Source organism: Rhopilema esculentum, unplaced genomic scaffold (assembly GCF_057945365.1).
Source record: "Rhopilema esculentum isolate cy_ngs unplaced genomic scaffold, ASM5794536v1 HiC_scaffold_23, whole genome shotgun sequence".
Classification (NCBI taxonomy): domain Eukaryota; kingdom Metazoa; phylum Cnidaria; class Scyphozoa; order Rhizostomeae; family Rhizostomatidae; genus Rhopilema; species Rhopilema esculentum.
The window spans coordinates 1,138,164-1,158,055 of NW_028300834.1; the positions used below are offsets into that span (position 1 = coordinate 1,138,164).

Here is a 19,892-nt window from a genome sequence, read left to right on the forward strand (position 1 = left end):
TTCCAAAATTTTAAATAAATGATACAGAATAAATTCTAACAAAAACACCAATTGGTTGCCATAAGAAGAAAACTTTGGCGGTATTTATACCCTCATTTCGAAAAGGAGGCTATCCTCTGGAAAGGGTTTGCAGCATGGGCCTAAAAAGCCTAAATCAAGAAGAACAGTTGCTTGTCAGGTCATATATATATCGATTAAGAAAGGTTTGCAGCAAATAGAGACAACTGGAAAAAATAAATAATAAATTGAAGAAGGATATTTTCTGAAGGTTTAAGCCAAGGAACTGCACTGAATCAACATTGCTGATCCTTAATATTTCCCGTTAAAAAGTTTCTTCATACTCATACAAGCCGTTACCGAAAGAGATAACTTGAACCATGATCATACCAATCAGGTGTTTTACTTGTGGTAAAGTAATTGGAAATAAATGGGAAAGTTATCTTGGTCTGTTGCAGTCAGAGTTCTCTGAAGGTGAAGCCCTTGATTCGCTTGGCCTTAAAAGATATTGCTGTCGGAGAATGTTGCTTGCTCACGTCGATCTGATCGAGAAGCTGCTGAATTACACACCATTGGAAAAATAAAGCGTTTACTGAAAAGTCAGTTTCCTTTGGATTGGATGCATTTGACAGAGGATGGTAACTGAGGTTCCCATATTGCGAACAGAGTGCTGGATTTTATAGCAGTGATGACTTTCTAGATCCCATATTAAGCAAAAAAATCCTATGGGCAGATTATGTATAAAAGATTAAAAAGAACTCTTGTCTAGTAAATATTGTATTTTTCATTTATTTTCTTGTCTGCTTGTGGTATTTGTCTCTTTTATTTTTTGATATGCTGCTTATCTTGTATTTTTCATGATTAACTCAATTAAGATAGGCAAGGTGATTTCATAGTTCAAAAAGGAAATCCCAAGATACCATCAAACTATAGTCCAACTTCTTTTAAATCAGCCTCAAGCAAATTTATGGAATGTTAATGTACAAGAGACTATAGATTCCTTGTGATACATGGTGTTCTCTTCTCACTACAATGGGTTTTATGGGTTTTAATAAAATCATTCAATTGCTCATGGTCTAGTGAGTCTGAAAGGACTGTAAAGAATACACTTTATAATAAAAAGATTGGCTGGATTATCTTCATTGATCTACAAAAGGCGATGACACTGTTTATCATAACATTTTGTATTGTAAATTAGAGCATTATGGTGTTCATGGATGTGCACAAGGGTGGTTAAGCTCATATATCTCTTTGATACAAAGCAATTTGTTTCTGCCAGTGGATGTAATTCTGAATTGCTTAAAATTTCTTGTTGTAATGTTTCACAAGGAGTCCACCTGTACAATGCATTGTTGCCCTTACAATATGACCTTGTTGTTCAGGACAAAACATTTGCAACATGGATTGAGCCAATTTTCAAATTGCGATAAAATGCAGTCATCCTTTTTTGTTCTGTCATTATCTTGATCTTCAAGAAATTGATCAATAGAGAAACTACAATTGGGAAATTATCAATCTTCATTCCAAACATGATTGGTTCCATTTATATTTTTGCCTTTATGTGTTTTCATGTGGCAAATCAATAATTCTCTGATTCATGTGAAGTATTTCCCTGGCAAGCACATTCCAGTTTGATTTTGGATGCTACACCTAGATCCAAAGGCACAAATTATTGGCAGTCACACCCTCTCCCCCAATAATTTAAACTGTTGGTCTGAAGAATATGTGGACTTGAAAAAGTTTATCCTGATTCCTGCTAAGGTAAACTTGGTTTTTTGAATACATCAACAAACATCTGTCCTTTTATGTCAAGAGTTGGTCCTGTCAAAACTCCTCCAAATAGCTCTTATTTTTGCTCGTACCTCTAGTTTCAAAGCTAACTGCTACTTTTCTGATGACAATTTGATTACATACCAAGAAGTCCTTATGATTCCCAACAATAATGCAAATGCACTTTAATATCCTAAGAGCCAATAAAAAAATTGCAGTGTCAAAAACAGAACAAATTCTTGTTTTTGTAAAGTAATACTTAGAGACAAAAGGTCACCAATTTTTGCAACTTAAGAAGTTCATGGATTATTATCAGACAAAACAATTTTCTTAACAATAATTTTTCAAGAGACTACAATAAATTTTTGGGGAAAAATGTAAAATAAAATCTATTCCTTCTTTTCCTTTTGATCTTCATATGACATTCCAAATTCATTTACTCTGGACTTGTCAATTGGGTATAACCTAAAAGGAATTGGAGCAAATTATGGAAAGCTGCAAAGTTTGAATAAATTCGGTAGCAGAATTATGGTATAACTATGCCAAATCTAAAAGATAGTTGCTGATGATGGCATTAAGCATGAAGTGCAATAGATATTTAGTTGTATTTTACTGTCCTATTTAAAATATCAAATAATGATCAGCACTGCCTACAGGGCATTGAGCACAAAACCGTGTTTCAAAGAAACATGAGGCTCTGTTTGCTTAATTTTAAGAATCGTTATTTTAAGAAACATTAAAAGACTGACTTAAGCAATAGCAAAGATTATAAAAATGCAATGGTATTATATTATAATTTATCAGTGTATAAACTGAAATTGCATGATTTTGTTCATGAACTGTCAACAGACAATGCATGTCTGATGATATCAAAGACATTTCCATCACCATCAAATCACAAAGTTATTTTAAAGTTAAGAGTTATTACCTTGAAGCTATTTTAAAGAAAGATTTAACAATACAGAAAAAAAATCTGAAAATATTACGAAAAAGTAAGGCTCAACTCAAACTTCTTGATTTTTAAAACATGTAATGAAAGATAAGTTAAACAGTAGTTTGCATAAAATTATTTCAATATAAACTTCAAAACATGTTTCAAGTACAGCAAAATTAAAAAAACAGTCAAAATGGAAGTATAGCATACTCAAAATCCCTTCCTCAAACACTCTGCAGAGTATAAATTGTTGGGTAATGTTCATAAATTAATATCATAACTTTACAAAGTTATTCTTAAAAAGTGAATTCTAATTTGATGTCAACATCAAATTATCTTTAATCTTGCCCTCTACATAAATTAACTAATACATATATTCCAGAAATAAAAGAAATGAAGAATTTTGGTGCCTGATGATGATATGTTATTAAATAAATTATAATTGAAAATTTGCCTTACCATCTCTGATAAAGGTAGATCATAAAAACAACATCATCTCTGAAACAGGCTAGTCTGTGAGCTGTAGGCATTGTGATGATAAATGCAAATATGTCATCAATAAAAGTGTTGAAGGCCTGAAAAAACCAAGCATTTCATAGTTTAAACAATATTTGATAATTTGCTTTAAAAAAACCATAACCAGGAAATAAATGTTTTACTAGGGATAGCTTAACTTTTCACAACATTCACTCTGATGAGGCCATGTAAACCAGCATGAAATATTGGCTATATTAAAATTTATATATTTTTCATAATTTTGTAAACAACTAGGTGTAAATCATTTAAGCTTTATAGTTTATGATATAAATTACAGGAATAACAATTATAGCAGATCAATTTCCCTTAAAGAATTAGAAGTGGGATAAAAACTGATGGAGCAGCTACTGAAACATTTTTGACCAACAAAATATTTTAATGAAACAACATGACTTATATTCTAAAAAATTGAATTAAAGAGTAAATAAGTAGAATATCTAGATACAATATATTGTTGACAGACCTTGTACATGAATGCCTTCCAAGGTAAGTGTGCAACTGACTTCAGCTATGGAATTAAACCCACATCATGATTGAAAAGCATTTGAAGATATATAAAAAACTGAATTGGCAAAATAAGAGGCAACATTGGCAGCATATTTGGCAATGAAAATTTTATGATATAGATCCATAAACTTTATGGATACTTTAGGAATATTTTTGTACAGCATCTACAACAAGGAAAAGATGCAACAATGCCTAAGATACTAGAGAAATTAATAGCAGTCAATGGACAACTTAGGGACAACTAATAGGGGGAAAGTTGCATGTCTTCATGGACAAAAATACAATTTTCCATAATTTTTGGGGACAATTTATTTGACTGTAGAAAATATAAACCAAATCCTTTGATTCTGGATGCTACACCTTGACCCAGGGATACAAAAAAATTATTGGCAGTCGCACTCTCATGATTGAAACATTGGGTCTGAACAAAAATGTTGACGCAGTCTGAGAAAAGTTTATCTTGATCAACAAATATTTGTCCTTTTGTGTCAAGAGCTGGTCCTGTCACACATCCTCCAAATAGTTCTTATTTGTGGTCCTACCTTGACTTTAAAAATCTAACTGCCACTTTTCTAATGACAACAAAAATAACCAACACTGCCATTTTAACAACTGAATTTATCAACTAGTATGTTCTCAAAATTAAACAGTTAATTGCAATAACTGATATATGCATCTGCAATGGTGCATATAAAAAGAGTCCAAAGTCATTGCAAGCTACTCATATGTAAGAAACGATTCAATTTATCCTAAAAAACAAAACAAAAATTGATAAATAAAAATTAGTAGGAGTAGCTATGCTTGATATTTTTTTCTGCTATGTTTCGTATTTTGCCTTTTGTAATTGTGTTCATACTGAATTTTAAATGCTAGTACCATCAAGTTATTTAAAACTGAGTAAAATTGAAAGTGCCAGTCGCTGTGGAAGCTTTATGTCCTTTCTGTCTACTTCTGCTGTGATTGGCAAAGTTGATCTTTTGTAACACATGATTAGATTTTATAGAAAAAAAGAAACATTGCTGTTTAAAACAATACAAAAAATTGCTAAATAGGCTGCATACAGCCAAAAATTAACTTCAAATCTTAGAGGCACTGGTACCCTGAAATCTGAAATGGACATGGGGAAGACACAAAATTTAAACCACAAATAGTTCACTTTTGTTAACTTGGAAATTTTAATAATCAAAAACAAATATAAAATGTTAACAAAGGGATAGGGAAAAAAATTAAAAACCAGTAAAAATATGCAGAAACATTCTTCTTCCAGTCAAGATTTGGGAAAAAAATTTGAATACTAACCTTGTAATTCACAAAAAGTTGGGGTAGCATGAACAGAAATCCAAAAGCATATACACCTGGAAAAGAAGAGCCCATATCAATCAAACAGTTTAAAAAGTTAGTTTTATTTTGCTTTCTGATAGCAAAAAATTACTTCTTTGTGCTGAGGTAATTTCGCTTACAGTTGCTTGAAGATCACTTCAAGTGAGAAAATCAGAGTTCTAGCTTACAACAGTCCTGTTCTACATACCACAGCATGTATAGATCTGTCATTGGGCAATATCAAACAGACCGGGAAAGGGGCATCTACATTAGGTTGAAGCTAAAAAATTGCACAAAATTGTGTTAGGGTATGTCCTGCGTCCTTCACGAAGATAAATCTTGAACAAATCAAGAGGTTCTTGAATGATCTGCAGTTTATGATCCTGAGGCATGTTATTTGAAAATTACCAGACCTGATAAGATAAGTACTCCCAAAACAAAAACAACGCCTGCATCCCATCAGCTGCTTAAATAAAAAACTAAGAAAAAGTATAAAGCATTTTACCCTTATAATTTACATATAATTCTTACTTTTACTTTTGACTATTCTATCAAAATTCAATAAATTCAGAACAAATTTGATTACTCCATTTAGACATTAAATAACTTCAAAAAATAGCACCTGACATTATATTGGCTAAATAAACTCACCATTGACAAGAGATCTAACAACCCATGAGTACCAACTGCAAAGTATAATTAAAATTGCTGCATCACATCACACAGTATATCTTATTATATTTTATGGAAACACAGGCGAATATCAGATACAGAAGAACCTCCATCAATTAAAACCAGTGTTGTCATAAAAAAGGGACAAAGAAGTTATTGCCCCTGCATAACTTTTATGTAACGCTTACCTAATTCCTCCAATATGTGGGTAAAGAACAATCAGGTAGAGGATGGTCACCGTTTTTAGATATTTTCGAATGGAAATTACACATCATTATAAACAAAACAATATTTAGAGTTAGGGTGTGACAATGGGATTTTGCAAAAGGGGGGCATTTCTCTAGGAGGAAGCATGGCATTTCCTCGCAGATCTCCTGTAAGGCTGCCATTGAGAGCCCATTTCACGCTACAGAGACTTGTGTCTCCATCAGAACACCACTCAATTAACAGTATCATTTGGAAAAATTCACAAACGTTCTTTATAAGAAAGCATTGACCTCAGATAAAATTGTGGATTTAAATTGTGCATTTGATCTGCTAGTCGGGCTACAAGCATTTCTGCGAAATGCATTTTATGAGGATACAAAGATTAAAAAATAAAAAGGCATAGAACTGCATGGATCATTCACAGAGTAATTTTACACTGCAAGTAAATTATTACGGTTAAATCACATATAAAATATCGGAACAACTTCTTTTCACACATAATTGATATCACGAGAGCTTGAAATGTGATAATTTGTAGCTACGATGAATCAGACTTGTTACTAAACCGGAAGCTGGGGTAAATTTCTTTTTGAGCAACACAAAGAAACTTTTTGTAGTTTTCAACACAAGGCTGCTTAGTTGAAATGGTGCATTGAAATAGTGTTTCATCTGGTTTACTGAAGAATAATGTCTTATCTGGTTTACTGGTATTGATATTTAAAATTTTGGTATTGATATCTGGTTTACAGGTATAAATATCTAAAATGATATTTAGATATGAACCATCATAGAAATTCATGGGAACATACACATACAAAGATAATAAGATGGACAATCTTATACAAAGTAAAAAACATATGCAAAAGGTATCACAGTAAGGAAAGGTAGAAAGTTTGAATTAAAAAAAAGGTACACAATAATCCACAACGAAAGTCTCTTTGAAATTTAGCTATACTGCGAAAAAGAATACATCTGACTCAGTAACACTTGAGACAGGACAGTGATAGGATATGCAATGAACTGACTTGGGCCTAACTTGCATTCTTTGAACATGTTTCAATTTGTTGGTGATATCAATTGCAGAAATAACTGTGTTGTTGGAGTCTCAATTTTCTCTTCCACAATAAAAAAGGCATGCATCTTCAGAACTAACAGAAATTGACCAAATAATGGTTTCCTTTACTAATAAATAATAATTTATAAAAGGTAAATAATACACCATTGAAAATCTCTCTCATTGATTTCAGTTTGTAGAGTGATGAAGATTTGATTAAGAAATGGCAACAGTTATCTAGGATGATTAAATAAAGACATACCATCAGGTAACCACTTGTTATTTGCAGTGGGTTTAGACTCTTGCTTGCAAGATACAAGATATCAAGCCTGATCAACGCCCGATCTACTTCCATGGCAATGTTTAAAAGCAGGTTGGACAAAAGCATAGACAAACATACCTTTTATGTGGATAATAGATTAAGGAGTAAATTGCTCCTCCAGTTAGCAAAGGATATAACAGGAATGACAGATATTTCATTGCCTGAAAAAAAAATTCAGAAAACAGGTTTTGAAAAAAAGAGCAACCTTTTCTGCAAATCAACATCTTTCTTAAGCTTTTTTGCGCTATTCAGCTCAAACCTAAAAAATAACCTGAGAAACTGCAGTTTATTCGAAATCCTGTTATCTTATAGAAAGAGCCTTGGAAGATGCTTCTTTTCTTTGTTTCAGTTTTTCCTTTAATTCTTTAATTTTGCAATACTTTAAAAATAGTTTCGGAAAATATAAAATGGAATATTTTCCAAAAGATATTACCCTACCCCAATTTCTCTGTTTTTCATAATGCTTTCATTTGCTATAGGACCTGAGATTATTTGGTCAATTAAAATTTCGGGCTTTGATTAGAGGTCGTTTTGTACTGCAGTTGAGAAAATCCTGATGTTATGAAAGCAAAAGATCTAGTGTGGCAATGGTGAAAAGAGAGACAAAAAATCCCAAAAGCATCATAAGGTTCACTGTATGCAACGTTAGCTTGAAGGTATATTTGCATCCTCAAAATTGCACAATTTTACCTTGAGAGATAAAAGAACAGGAAATACTCACCTCACTGTCGTGGCTTTCTGTTTCCTGCTCAGAGGCAGACTTTTCACCAAGCTAGAACAACAGAAATTCAACATTAAAACTTACCACTCATTAATAGATATAGATAACAAAGTAACATTAAAAGTTCATAAAATGTTGCCTAAAATAATTACAACATTAAACAGGGAAAATACTAAGTAATTAGCTACCGACTCTCAAGCCCCGAATAAACATCCCATCCCACTAACTAAGGTTTCGAAAAAAATCCACCAATGAAAACCTTATTCCAGAACTCCAGTTTATTATTTTCAAGCCTCGTGAATTAAGAAGGTATAAACAACAAAGCTCCTAATAGTGTAAAAAAGGAATCGAGAAGTGAAAGAAAGAAAGAGAAAAGACATTATTAAGAACTGAATATTCCTATTTTTCTGTGATATTATAAATACGTTTTTCTATTTTCAGGAATCAGCACCTTGTTCATATTTCTTCCGTTTCCAATCTAAAGTAACTGCTAGTAATTCAATCTTTTGTTGAAAGAAACATACTTGTCCTCGAGCATGTACTAATGTAATTCCTTTCAACATAATTCTTGAAAATCAACACATACAGTATAGTAGCAAGTTTCACCAAAATATGCTAAAGAATAGTTGCATCATCAGGTTAATCGAACGATGTGACGTATGGCGATGTGAGTGTCCACCTTTGTATACAGACACATGTACCTTGAAGCGTGGGAAAATGCCACCACCAAAAGTGACTTCAACTTTTAATGCCCTTGACACCTTCCAAAACTAAGACAAAAACAAATATATGGATGAATAAAAAATTCTATCAGAAACAAAATATGGCACAGTCAATCCTCTAACGATCGATTAAGAGGCACAGGCCTCAACAACCTTCAGCACATTAGTAAATTCATAAAATATGACCTGTGTTTAAATCAAGCTAAGTTTTGAAGCTACCAAAACTAAAGACACGACACTTGGCATAAAAGTAAGTGGGGGTTAATGCAAATGATGCAACTAATTTCTCATTACAATAAGCATGGACTTATTATATTTTATTTCTTTCAAAATTTATCGATATATTTCAATTTAACCAGAGTATTTTTCAATGCTAAATCTAGAAAACTTTCTCCAGAATCAACAGATATATTCTAGTGATTGGACAGATGAGTTTGTCATCGTTGATAGTTCCATTAGCTTTATCTGTGACTATGTTACCAAACCAAGTAATTCATTCCAAATCGCGATAATTTACCGACTTTCTTTTCGTAAATAATGTTAACCAGTTTCCCCTAAAAATCCTGTTTTGTGCTACTTGCCTAAAAAGGCATACATAAATCAAAATGCACCACTTTGAGATTAAAGCGAAGGAAGATTATTTCTGTCTTATGGCACATTTATTTCTCTATAATTCACCTATTTAAAACTTAAAAGAGCAACTTAAGATATTTTTTCCAAGCTTTTCTCTAAAATGTAGCCACTGTCTAGTTTTCGAAATAAAAGCAATTATTGATAACAATAAACCTTTTATTACATTTCAACAAGTACAGCTAGTAGAATCTTTTATATTTCAAAAAAGTACTCCTGTTTCTTGGCAGAAATTAAGGTGTTATGGTCTCTACAAGACCAACGGTAGACTGCCAAGGGGTTACATTCCAGGATAATCAAAAAATACTTTACATTAATATTTGACTATACTTGTATGGGTAAAGTTTAAATCAGTGAAAAATGAGGGACTACATTCCCTACAAAAAGTTTCCTAAGGCCGTTAAGCTAGATTACTTTGCTATAAAATAAATATTTTTCATCATATGCAGCTGATACCACAGTCGCTTTAACCTAAAAAATGTTGGTTTACAGTTGAATACCATAACTATGAGACTGGAATCAACTCAACAATAATGAAGCTCCAAACATCACATACAAAAACACTGCTATTGACAACTTGTGTATAATTAGATGTAAGTGTACAGCGAATTTTGCAGGCATTGAGCGTTTCAGATAGTAAGAGAATGAGCACAAATGAACTAACGGAAATTGGTCATAATAAAGGTTTTCAGAGCACAAAGACCTACAAAGACCTAAATTACAATTAAAAAGCACACAACGAGCTCTATAATTCAACTTAAGATCAAGTATACATTGATATGAGTCATAAATTGAGTTGTGATTTTGCCTATATTCTTTTCAATTTTCCACGGAATCTAGTACACAGACTAATCATGAAAGTTAATGTACCGAAACCCCTGGCGAGCATGATCTATAGATTTCCAATAGATTACTTACTTCTATCAATGACCCGATTCCGGCTGGTACTAACACAAGTAAACTGGTCTTCTCATCCAGAAGATACAAAAATATTATTGCTGTACTGCAACATCTCCAGAGCACTATAAAAACAATACGCAATGAATGTCAATTACAAAACAACAGTAATTTAAACAAAAACGTACATCTCTCGCTATGAATATCGATGCTTATATGTAGTCAGAAGAAATTAATAAGCTTTGGAAATTTCTAGAAACTGCTGCATATGGTCATTATCTTTTGAATATTCAAATGTTTCGTGTACCGGGTCATGACCGCTACGAAAGTGTGGCTGAAAAAAATCATCCTTACCAACTCTCAATGATAATCCTTCCATCGATTTCTTGTTTTTCCAAAAGTTGATGTCATTTTTGAAAGCCAAGAAATCAAAAAGGAGCTAAAGGTTACAGAAAAAATGTCACTCATATTCATTTTAGGTATAAAATTAAAAATGCATCAATACAATTTTGATGAAGGTAAAATGTTTATTGGTGAGCAAGTAAAACAAGTGAATGAGAAACCGTATTAATGATGAATAAAGGAGGAAATAAACCTAAAAGGTTGTGCAAAAAGTTATTGCTGTTGCATGAGACCATTCTTGATCAAATTTCCCTTGGACCTTTGTTGACCAGCTGCTTCCTGAAAAGGTTAGCCCTCATTGTTTCTGGCTATCACGTAGGATTTTTCTAAAAAACGATTACAACAGGAGCCATCTGATTTAAATACAGTAGTTGATACAAGAACTCAGGAACAGCTTCCACAACAAAGAATTTACTACCAAACAATAATTTTTCAAAATAGAAGGTTGTGTGATTAGCACAGTTTGCTGGAAGTCTATATTTAAAATGAGTATTCCCAAATTCTTCTCCAAAAGATACTTTTGAATTATTGCTGTCATAACAGAGAACGTTTTGTAAAGCCCTCAATTCTGCTCATATAAAACTTTATCGGATAAAGACAAAATACCATTGAACAGTTGCTTTTTAATCACTTACATGCAAAACAGAGATGGCAAAAGTAAGTCCAAGGAAATACAAATTGGTGTCAGTGAAAATTCCTTTCAGCTCGTTCATATCCTTATCTGTAAAACCTATAAGGTAAACATTCGATATGTCATTTAGGTACATTTTAGCCAAAATATATAGTCATCAAAACAATTTACAAAAGTTTTCCAAATTATTTAGTTAATAAGGTCGCAATTTTGCATAGATACTCGTAATCTGCATGTTGGTGAAAATGGTTCTAAATATCATTATCAATTGACTAATTCAGGCAGCATAAGCGTCAAATCTTGATTGGCTAGGAAAGGAATCACCGCCACGGGAATCGTCTTCGAACTGAACCAATAAGGTTGCGAGAAAGTCTTCGAGAAGCACGTTTTTTGGCCTCATGAACCCCCTCCCTTTAAAAAGAATCTGATCACACATACAGTGGGGGAATGGGATAAAACTTGGCTATTTTATTCCAATGACCCCGACGCACATTTCCAGAAAGAGCAAACGCGCTAATTCAGGCTAATTTCTTTATTCACAAAAAGTAATCTACTCACCGAATTCCTTCATTCGACTGAGTGACTGCTCAACGGTCATCCACAGCCTAAGCCGTCCAATTGAAACTGGCTTATATTCTAAGAGCACCTCAACGCTCTTAGTGCTTTCATTGACAGGCTGCAAAAAAACTTGTAAAACAAAAAACAAGAAAAACAAACCATTTTATCATGTTTAGAAATGACGGTGTAAAGCATTGTTAAGAAAAAAGGATTGGAATTTCAGAAATTGACAGTAATTTGTAGCAAATGGGCAGAAATGGACAAAAAATGAAAAGGGCGAAAATGGACAAAAAGGAAAGAAATGAGCAGAAATAGGCAGTCATGGGTAGAGATGGCAAAAGAAGGGAGAAATAGTAGCGTACGCGGTACAAACTTCTGGCGTATATTTATATTCTCAAGTTAAATAGCATTACGATATAAAAAAAAAAATAAACCGTAAACCACAGTAAACCACAATCATGAAAGGTTTCCTTGCACTTGATAGAATAACCCATACCCTGAATGCAAGACAACCCCCCCCCCCCCCCTGGAATTTAGACGGTCGCAGACGGTCTTGTAATTTCCTCACGACACGTTCCGTTATCCACGATTTTTGATCCCAAAAAATAAAGTTGTTGACGATTTCAATGTTGTCATCTCCCAGTTTGAACTCATAGATCTGTTCTGTTGCCATAATTTCGTCTTTTTCAAGTTTAGATATAACCCCGCCTCTTCACTACTCTTCCTCGTGCGCCATTAAGATGATGTAATCTGCATATCTAAAGTTGTTAATCGTTCTTCTTCCGATTCCGATGCCTCTTTCATTTCATCTAGGTTCGCTTTCCTTATGATGAATTCACTGTAAAGGTTGAATAGATACGGCGAGGGGATGCAGCCTTGCCTCACTCCTTTTCCGATTCCAAAGGTTTCCGTGTCTCTATGCTCCGTTGTTACTTGTGCCTCCTGGTTTTTGTACAAATTTCCAATGAGTTGAGCTATGTGCTCTGGTATTCCCATCTCGTGCATTACGTTCCTAATGATACTGTAATCAATACAATTGAATGTCTTACAATAATCATTGAAGCACATGTACACTGGTTGATGGTATTCCTTCGCGATCTCCATTACCCCCCTAAAGTTTGATAATTGTTATCTCGTCCCTCATCCTTTCCTGAATCAAGCTTGTTCTACATGCATTTCTATCTCCATGGGTATTTGCATTCGGTGTTGTATGCTCTTGAGCAAAAATTTGCTGGCATGAGATATCAGTGCGATTATTGTGTTGTTTGAGCACATCCTGGTGTCTCCACTCTTCGGTATCAATATATATATATTGATTGTTTCCATTGTTTCGGCCATGAACCGGTTATCCAAATTAGTTGACATATTATGGTTAATACACATATTCCTTTTTCATCTGGGATTTTACAGAGTTCGATTGATATTTCATCATTTCCTGGCGTCTTCCTGTTTGCTAGTTCTTTCAATGTCTTTCTAACTTCACCTTTGGTTATTGAAGGTTCTTGCTCATAGCCCTTTTTCTCAAACGTTTCCGTGATATTTTCCTCTCTTCTATACAGCTTTTTGTTCCTCCTTTCTTTTACAAGGCTCTCCTCACTCAAGTTTCCTCCTCTTTGGTCCTCCTAATCTCGGTTTGACTTTTCCTGTGAGGTCTTTGATCTTTTCGAACGAATCTCTCGTCCTCCCTTTTCGATTTTCATCCTCAATCTCGTTGCACATTCTTTATCCCTTCTGGCTTGGCGTTGGAAGTCTGCGTTCAGCTGTAGTATGTTCCCTCTCGGAGCTCCGTTCTTTTTGGCTACTCGCCTTCTGTCCGCTATCTCGATTGCTTAACTTGTTAGCTATTTCGATTGTGTCCTTCTTTTTGTTCGTCATGGTCTCTTCTCTAACTATGGCTTGCCATAGTTCATCTGGTTCGATCTAACGCTGCGAATCGATTTTTCACTTTAGGCCCTCTTTACTTTCTACAGTTTCAAACGAATGTCGGCCACAATGAGTTCATTATCTGACCCACAGTCTGCTCCAGGGAGTGTTTTGCCTGATTGTACTGTACTTCCCCATCTCTTTTTTATCAGGATGTAATCAATCTGGTTTCGGTGGACTCCATTGGGTGTTGTCTATATGTACAGTCTTTGCTTCGGTTGTTTGAGCCAAGCGTTGGCTATTACCATCTCGTTTGGATCACAGAACTCTAGCACTCTTTCTCCCGCATCATTCCTCTCACCTAAATCATACTTCCCTGCAATTCCATAAAATCCTTCTTCGCCTACTTTTGCATCCCAGTCTTCTGTGGTGATAAGAATATCTTCTCAATAGGGTTCTGTATTCCGTCCTTCTCTCCACCTTTAATCAATGTTTTTTTAACTACAAAGTAACCTACAACGTTTGAAAACACGCCTATACCCCTGTCTGAATGGCTAAACTACCAACAACGTTTTGAGAAAAGAGAAGGAGGATGTCCATGTACTGAGTACTGGAGAGTGTGTTAGGGACAGGCGTTGGGTGTTTCAAAAACTTTTCGAGAGAGGGGTATTAGCCGAATTGGGTAAAAAAACAATTTTTTTGGTATGAACAACGTATGAAGAGTTATCTTGGTGAAAATATGTCGAGCAACGGCATAAATCAAATTGGAAGTATTGGCTTTTCTGTCATTCCTTTCATAGAAATTGAAGTTTAATCAGCTTAGTGCAGTCTGGGCGGTTAGCAAACTATCAGGTCTCCGCGAGATATTGTCTTAATTTGGCTTTCATGGCGTTCTTCATGGCCGATCTATTCCTTGGTCCTTAATGGGATGTAAACAAGCTTTATATGCTTTGATGAGTAGTACAATACGACTCTAAGTTGCTACTTAAGTTTTATGCTTAATTAATGCGATTACCACCTGCGAAATCTTAAATTAAGCTTTACTTGACTCTAAAAATTTCCCGTCAAAATGGCAAAACCAATATCGCAAAGCATCTTTTAGAAACAATTTTATACAAACCCTTAGAAATCTTTCAGTTGCACTGAGTGTGTCATAGTGAAGCATGGGCAAATAAAATCCGTCTTGAGTAACCCTACAGGCAAAAGAAACTTTTTTAATGCAAGCCCGGGCTTTCTGAAAAAGAATTATTGTATAAAAGAACCATAGTAAACGGCGTTGATGTTATAAATTGGTTTCAACTCACTGTAATGATCGATAAATCTCCGCTGGTATTGCCATTCGCTCAAATGAAACATCAGAGACCAAAACGTGGAGTATAATATTTGCTTTGATGTGTGTTATTGGAACTTGTGATGTCTGAAAAGATTCTAAGGTGGATTTAGTTGCATGTAAATATTTGTGAACGCTGTTCCTTACACAAGTTTTTTACAAGAGAAAAATCTAGATTTCTCTTTGCAAATTATAACAAGTTCCACAATTATTACATTCATAAAAAACTGAATGGGATTTCTGAAAAAACAAGAATTTTTTCTGAACCATGATTACTTGGAAGACCAACACATTAGCTCTTAGCTATACTTTGTATTTTGACGTTTATGTACCAATTATTTTTCTCTCATTGTTGTATCTAAATTAACTAATAATTTTTTTCCACTGAAATGCAAATCTTAGAAAACTGTTATCAGAAAGAGTTTCATTCTCTTGCTATTCATGATATTTCCAATTGGCTTTTTGCATTATAAACAAGGTACATATCAACTAAAGACAAATTTAAGAAGACATTCTTTGTGTAAATCTAAAAAGTAAATCTCACATATGATTTCTGAAAGAGTACCTTTGTCTTAGTTTCACTCAGCAAATTAAAGATTTGGTCTTTTGGTATCGAATATTGTGAAATTTCAAATTTGAGTATTGATGATGAATGACTGTCAAATGGAGACCGATCAACTGGGTGGACAAATGCATAACCAAACAATGTCCCATTCCTTCTTGTCTTTCTTGGAAGACTGATGTTGAAGGAGCTAAAATTTTAAAATCAGCATATCATTCGATTTTGTCAAACAATAAAAAAGTTTGGTAGCTGAGCTTATTTATTCATTATCAGCAAATTTACAGTCTAGAATTTTTTGAGCATGTCAAGAAATATTTGAGTTCAGAATGAAATAAGTGAAAGAACTAAAAAGTTCAAGCAGTTCAGTTTGAGGTGTGTGATTGCATGCCTGTGCCTAAGTGAGAAAAGCTGTGAATTTTGCCATGCACCTGTTTCTAAAAAAATATCAATATTGCGTACCTCAGCCATTTGTATTTTGTAATTATTACTTTTTTATTAGAAACATTGTCTTGTTGCATTGTGCTAGGGAATTGCATGAGGCGATATGCATGGTAAAAATGGAAACCTGTCTGGCCTGTTTGAGTGTGATGAAAAAACCACTCTAAATCTGTATCACCACTGTTTTTCTAAGTAAATTTAGAAAGTAAATTTTACATTGAAAAAGTGTTAAAAGGCCTTAATAGCCTAACAACGCTTGTTCAGTACTTTCAAAATTATCATTTTCATACATTACTACTTTAAATTCATGTTTGGATCAAAATAATAGAAGTTTCTTTTGTGGGTGTCTATAACACTCTTAACATAGTTATATGATCCTTTGATACCACAAAGCTTAAAAATAACACAGAAAAGCTATAGCATGGAAAGTATTGGTATTATCACTTTTCATGCAATTGAAACTGAAAGTTATGAATCAGGTGTTTGTGTATAGTCATATCAATGAGTTTGTGTGTAAGTCATGTTTATATTGTTCAGTATATTCTTAAAATTAGGTCAACCAGTATACTGCAGAAGGTTTTGATATCATGAGCTCGATAAATAAAAAAGTAAACCTTCCCTGCATCTGTATCTGTATCTAATATAAAAATCAAACATTTTGGAAGACAGAGCATTTTCTGGTCCATCAGATCTAAAATCCACCTGGCAGGGTTCTAGAAACATATATAAGAAGGCCCATATTATTAAAGTTGAACTGGATAAAAATTTTACATACTTCTTTTGATAATTCAGAACATTTCTACTTTGCCAGACTTGATCCAAATCAGTCACAGAAGAAGTTCTACTTTTATGACTTGTGTATAAAGAAACCTAAAAAATAAGTATTGAGATGGATTGATTATACAGAGATAGAAAAAAGATCTCTGAGTATCAGTAAAGTAAATTAGCATAAATTAATTGCATTATCTTTCCTTTAAAAAGTCACAAAAATAAATTAAAGCTCAATGGATGTTACCAATCTAGATAGCAAAGAAAATTAACTAGTTTCTGAAAAACTAAGTACATTTTACACACAAATATATACACTCTCTTTGACATCAAGTGAGCCATTATTCAGAGCGTTTTCTGGTGGTAATGAAGGCATGGCTCAAAAAATTTTGTTCGCCCCCCCCCCCCCCAGAGGTTAGTGGCTGGTGATGCCATTGGGGGCCCCATGCCCGCAGTTATGAGTGGCACCCAATGTAGAAACCAAATAAAAGACAACATATTGCATTAATTATTTTTTCATTTGTGGAAATGTCTTTAGTTTAGTTACACTCATTTTTTTATAAGAAACAAAGGTCGATGTTGAGTACTCCAGTTTCTTAATGTTCTGAAAATGTCAATACTCATTGTTTCTTAAGAGTTTCTCAATTATGATGTTGTGATTGATGTTATGAAATGTTCTTGACCTTTTTTATCACGTCAAGAGATTCGCTGCTGTTCCAATGCTGTATTTAGATGAGGGAAGTATATTTTTATCCCTTGTGTCTTAAGTTCTAGGCCAACAGAGCAATCTTGTTCTTGGATTTCACAAAATTTCATTGTTCTCAGTTTTATCACGATTTAATAGTTTCTTAATTTTTTTGCTTCAAGTACTGAAGTTCCTTAATTTTTTCTTACTGTCCAGTACTTGTTTCTTATAGCCAGTTTCTTATAAAAAATGAGTGTATGTTTTGTAAAAGCTGTTTTTCAGTGCCGTCGGAACGAAATTCATATTGGGGAGGCTGCCTATTGTATTCCTTCTCATTCAGTACACAGTTATAAAGGAAACATATTACAGTTTGACAATTATTGGGGGCTACAGCCCCCCTCCCCAGCCCCCGGGTTCGGCGGGCCTGCTTTTATATCAAATTATCAATTGCCTTTTTAGCCCACCCAACAAAAAGGGCCTCCTTCATTAAGGCCTCTTCAATGTCCACCCATCAACATCCTTTTGTAAACTTCCATACGATCGTGAATTTACTTTGTAGATCATTTGTAGCCATTAATTCTTTGTCATGAAATCTGTTAAGATGTGTTATTTACTGGATCAATTAAGTATAGACTTCTCATTAAGCTAACTTTTTGCAGAAAACAAGCTCGCTGTGTTTGTTTTCTTACCATCAGATTTTCTGCATTTGATTTTCCGGTCATCCTGTACTTAGGCCGCAGACAGCGAACACCATCTCCAATGCAGCTAGGCGGGTTGAACAGAATATAAAATACATATAAACAATTAATAATATAAAGAGAAAATATAACTAAAACTATATTTGTAAAATTTAGCTTCGACATTCTTCTAACAGTCGTTAAATGACCAAACGCTTTCAAAGTTTGGTAGCCATGTTGACCTCATTTTGAAGCTGAGGATAGCCATGCTCGAACCTTCTTTCTATCTCGCTTTAGTAGGAATCGAAATTTTGCTTCACCAAGAAAAGATTGTATGCACTCAAGTAATGAAATGAGAGCACATCTGGAGCTTATTGGCCATTTTTATAAAAATTTGATCGACCTTAAAAATATTACATTTTACTTTGCTATGAAGACGATAATATTGGTGAAAAAATTGAAATACGTAAAGTATTGACTTTCCATGAGGGGGCTCAGCCCCCTTCTTAAGTATCATGGCCAGTAGTCTAACGGAACAGTTTGGGGCTCTTAGGAATATTTTGCTTAAGGGCCCTTTCACAAGGAAATTATTTCAAGACAATCAATTTGAGCTTCGAAAAAGATCTCTCAGCGGTAGCTACAGTGACAGGCAAAAAGAAAAAGAGCTTTGTAGACTTGTGGAAATGAGAGCTGACTCGACTTTCCAACATCAAATTAACCAAGTCTACCGCTGTCCATTTCTCTTTTATTTCCGCGCGAAATTCGTTAGCAAATGCCGGTAGCTCTGGTTCCAAGTCCTCTGTAAAATCTTTGGGATACAGGTTCAGCAAGTTTTTTTATGCTTTGAAGATGTCTTCGTTATTAGCTAGAAGGTTTAGAAAAAGAATATCGAACGTTGGAGTAACCAGATCTTGGGCACAAAACCTTGATTTAAACTGCATCAAAGCATTATCGACAGTTTTAAGAAACACATTTACTTTGAATTTTTGTTGTGGGGAATTGAAAATATTGTCCTCCAATATTCCAATAACGGACCTTCTACTTTTAGTTATTGGTTTGAAATCAACTACTGTGTGCCAAGCGCTAGCAAAAGCAGACACAGTTTGCTTAACAGAGTCCTAGGACTCGCGTATAACAACAAGGTCTGAAATAGAGCAACATTTCAATCGCGATGCAACAGTTAGGTCAATTTTTGGGGATTACAATTGAGGAGAAGTTGTGCCGATTGCCCGTAGAACTTGTTCCCAAATAATAATAATAGTAAAAAGAACGAATTCATAAGAATTCATCCTTTCTTTGAGTCTCTTTGCTTCATCTCGCTCATTTTTGGTTTTGATGTCAAGGTAATGCGAGTTAAAACTGTCATAATATGTGGATATCTATCACCGAATATGCTGAACAGAAAGGATTAAAAACATTCTTCAATGTCCCAAAGAAATCATCATTCTTCGGTACTGCCCCCATAGAGTCACTAATGACCAGACTCAAGTCATGGCTGCTGCAATTAAAAAATGGAACAGGACTATCAACCATATTCTTTATCAACGTTTGCACACTAGCATGTATTCCAGTCATGACGTTTGCAACATCACTTTCTTAAACTCTAATCCAAGGTCTGGATTATTACTCCCGTGCAACCTGTTAATGAATCCCTGTTCACATCAAATAGTGCAAAAAAGCATGTCTAT

General features: G+C 34.2%; 1 protein-coding gene across 1 annotated transcript; it reads right to left on the minus strand.

The window, feature by feature from the left end:
- Positions 1-193: 193 nt before the first annotated feature.
- LOC135690511 (lipid scramblase CLPTM1L) lies at positions 194-18,464 on the minus strand. The gene is made up of 17 exons (XM_065208087.2): positions 18,217-18,464; positions 16,850-16,944; positions 15,640-15,826; positions 15,049-15,161; positions 14,865-14,937; positions 11,882-11,999; positions 11,328-11,422; positions 10,645-10,729; positions 10,312-10,415; positions 8,743-8,811; positions 8,042-8,092; positions 7,399-7,481; positions 5,717-5,751; positions 5,045-5,100; positions 3,702-3,746; positions 3,161-3,276; positions 194-2,232 (listed from the first exon to the last, which is right to left on the minus strand). The coding sequence occupies exons 1-17, from the start codon at positions 18,388-18,390 to the stop codon at positions 2,157-2,159; spliced, it is 1,575 nt and encodes a 524-aa protein (XP_065064159.1). The 5' UTR covers positions 18,391-18,464; the 3' UTR covers positions 194-2,156.
- Between the last annotated feature and the right edge of the window lie 1,428 nt (positions 18,465-19,892).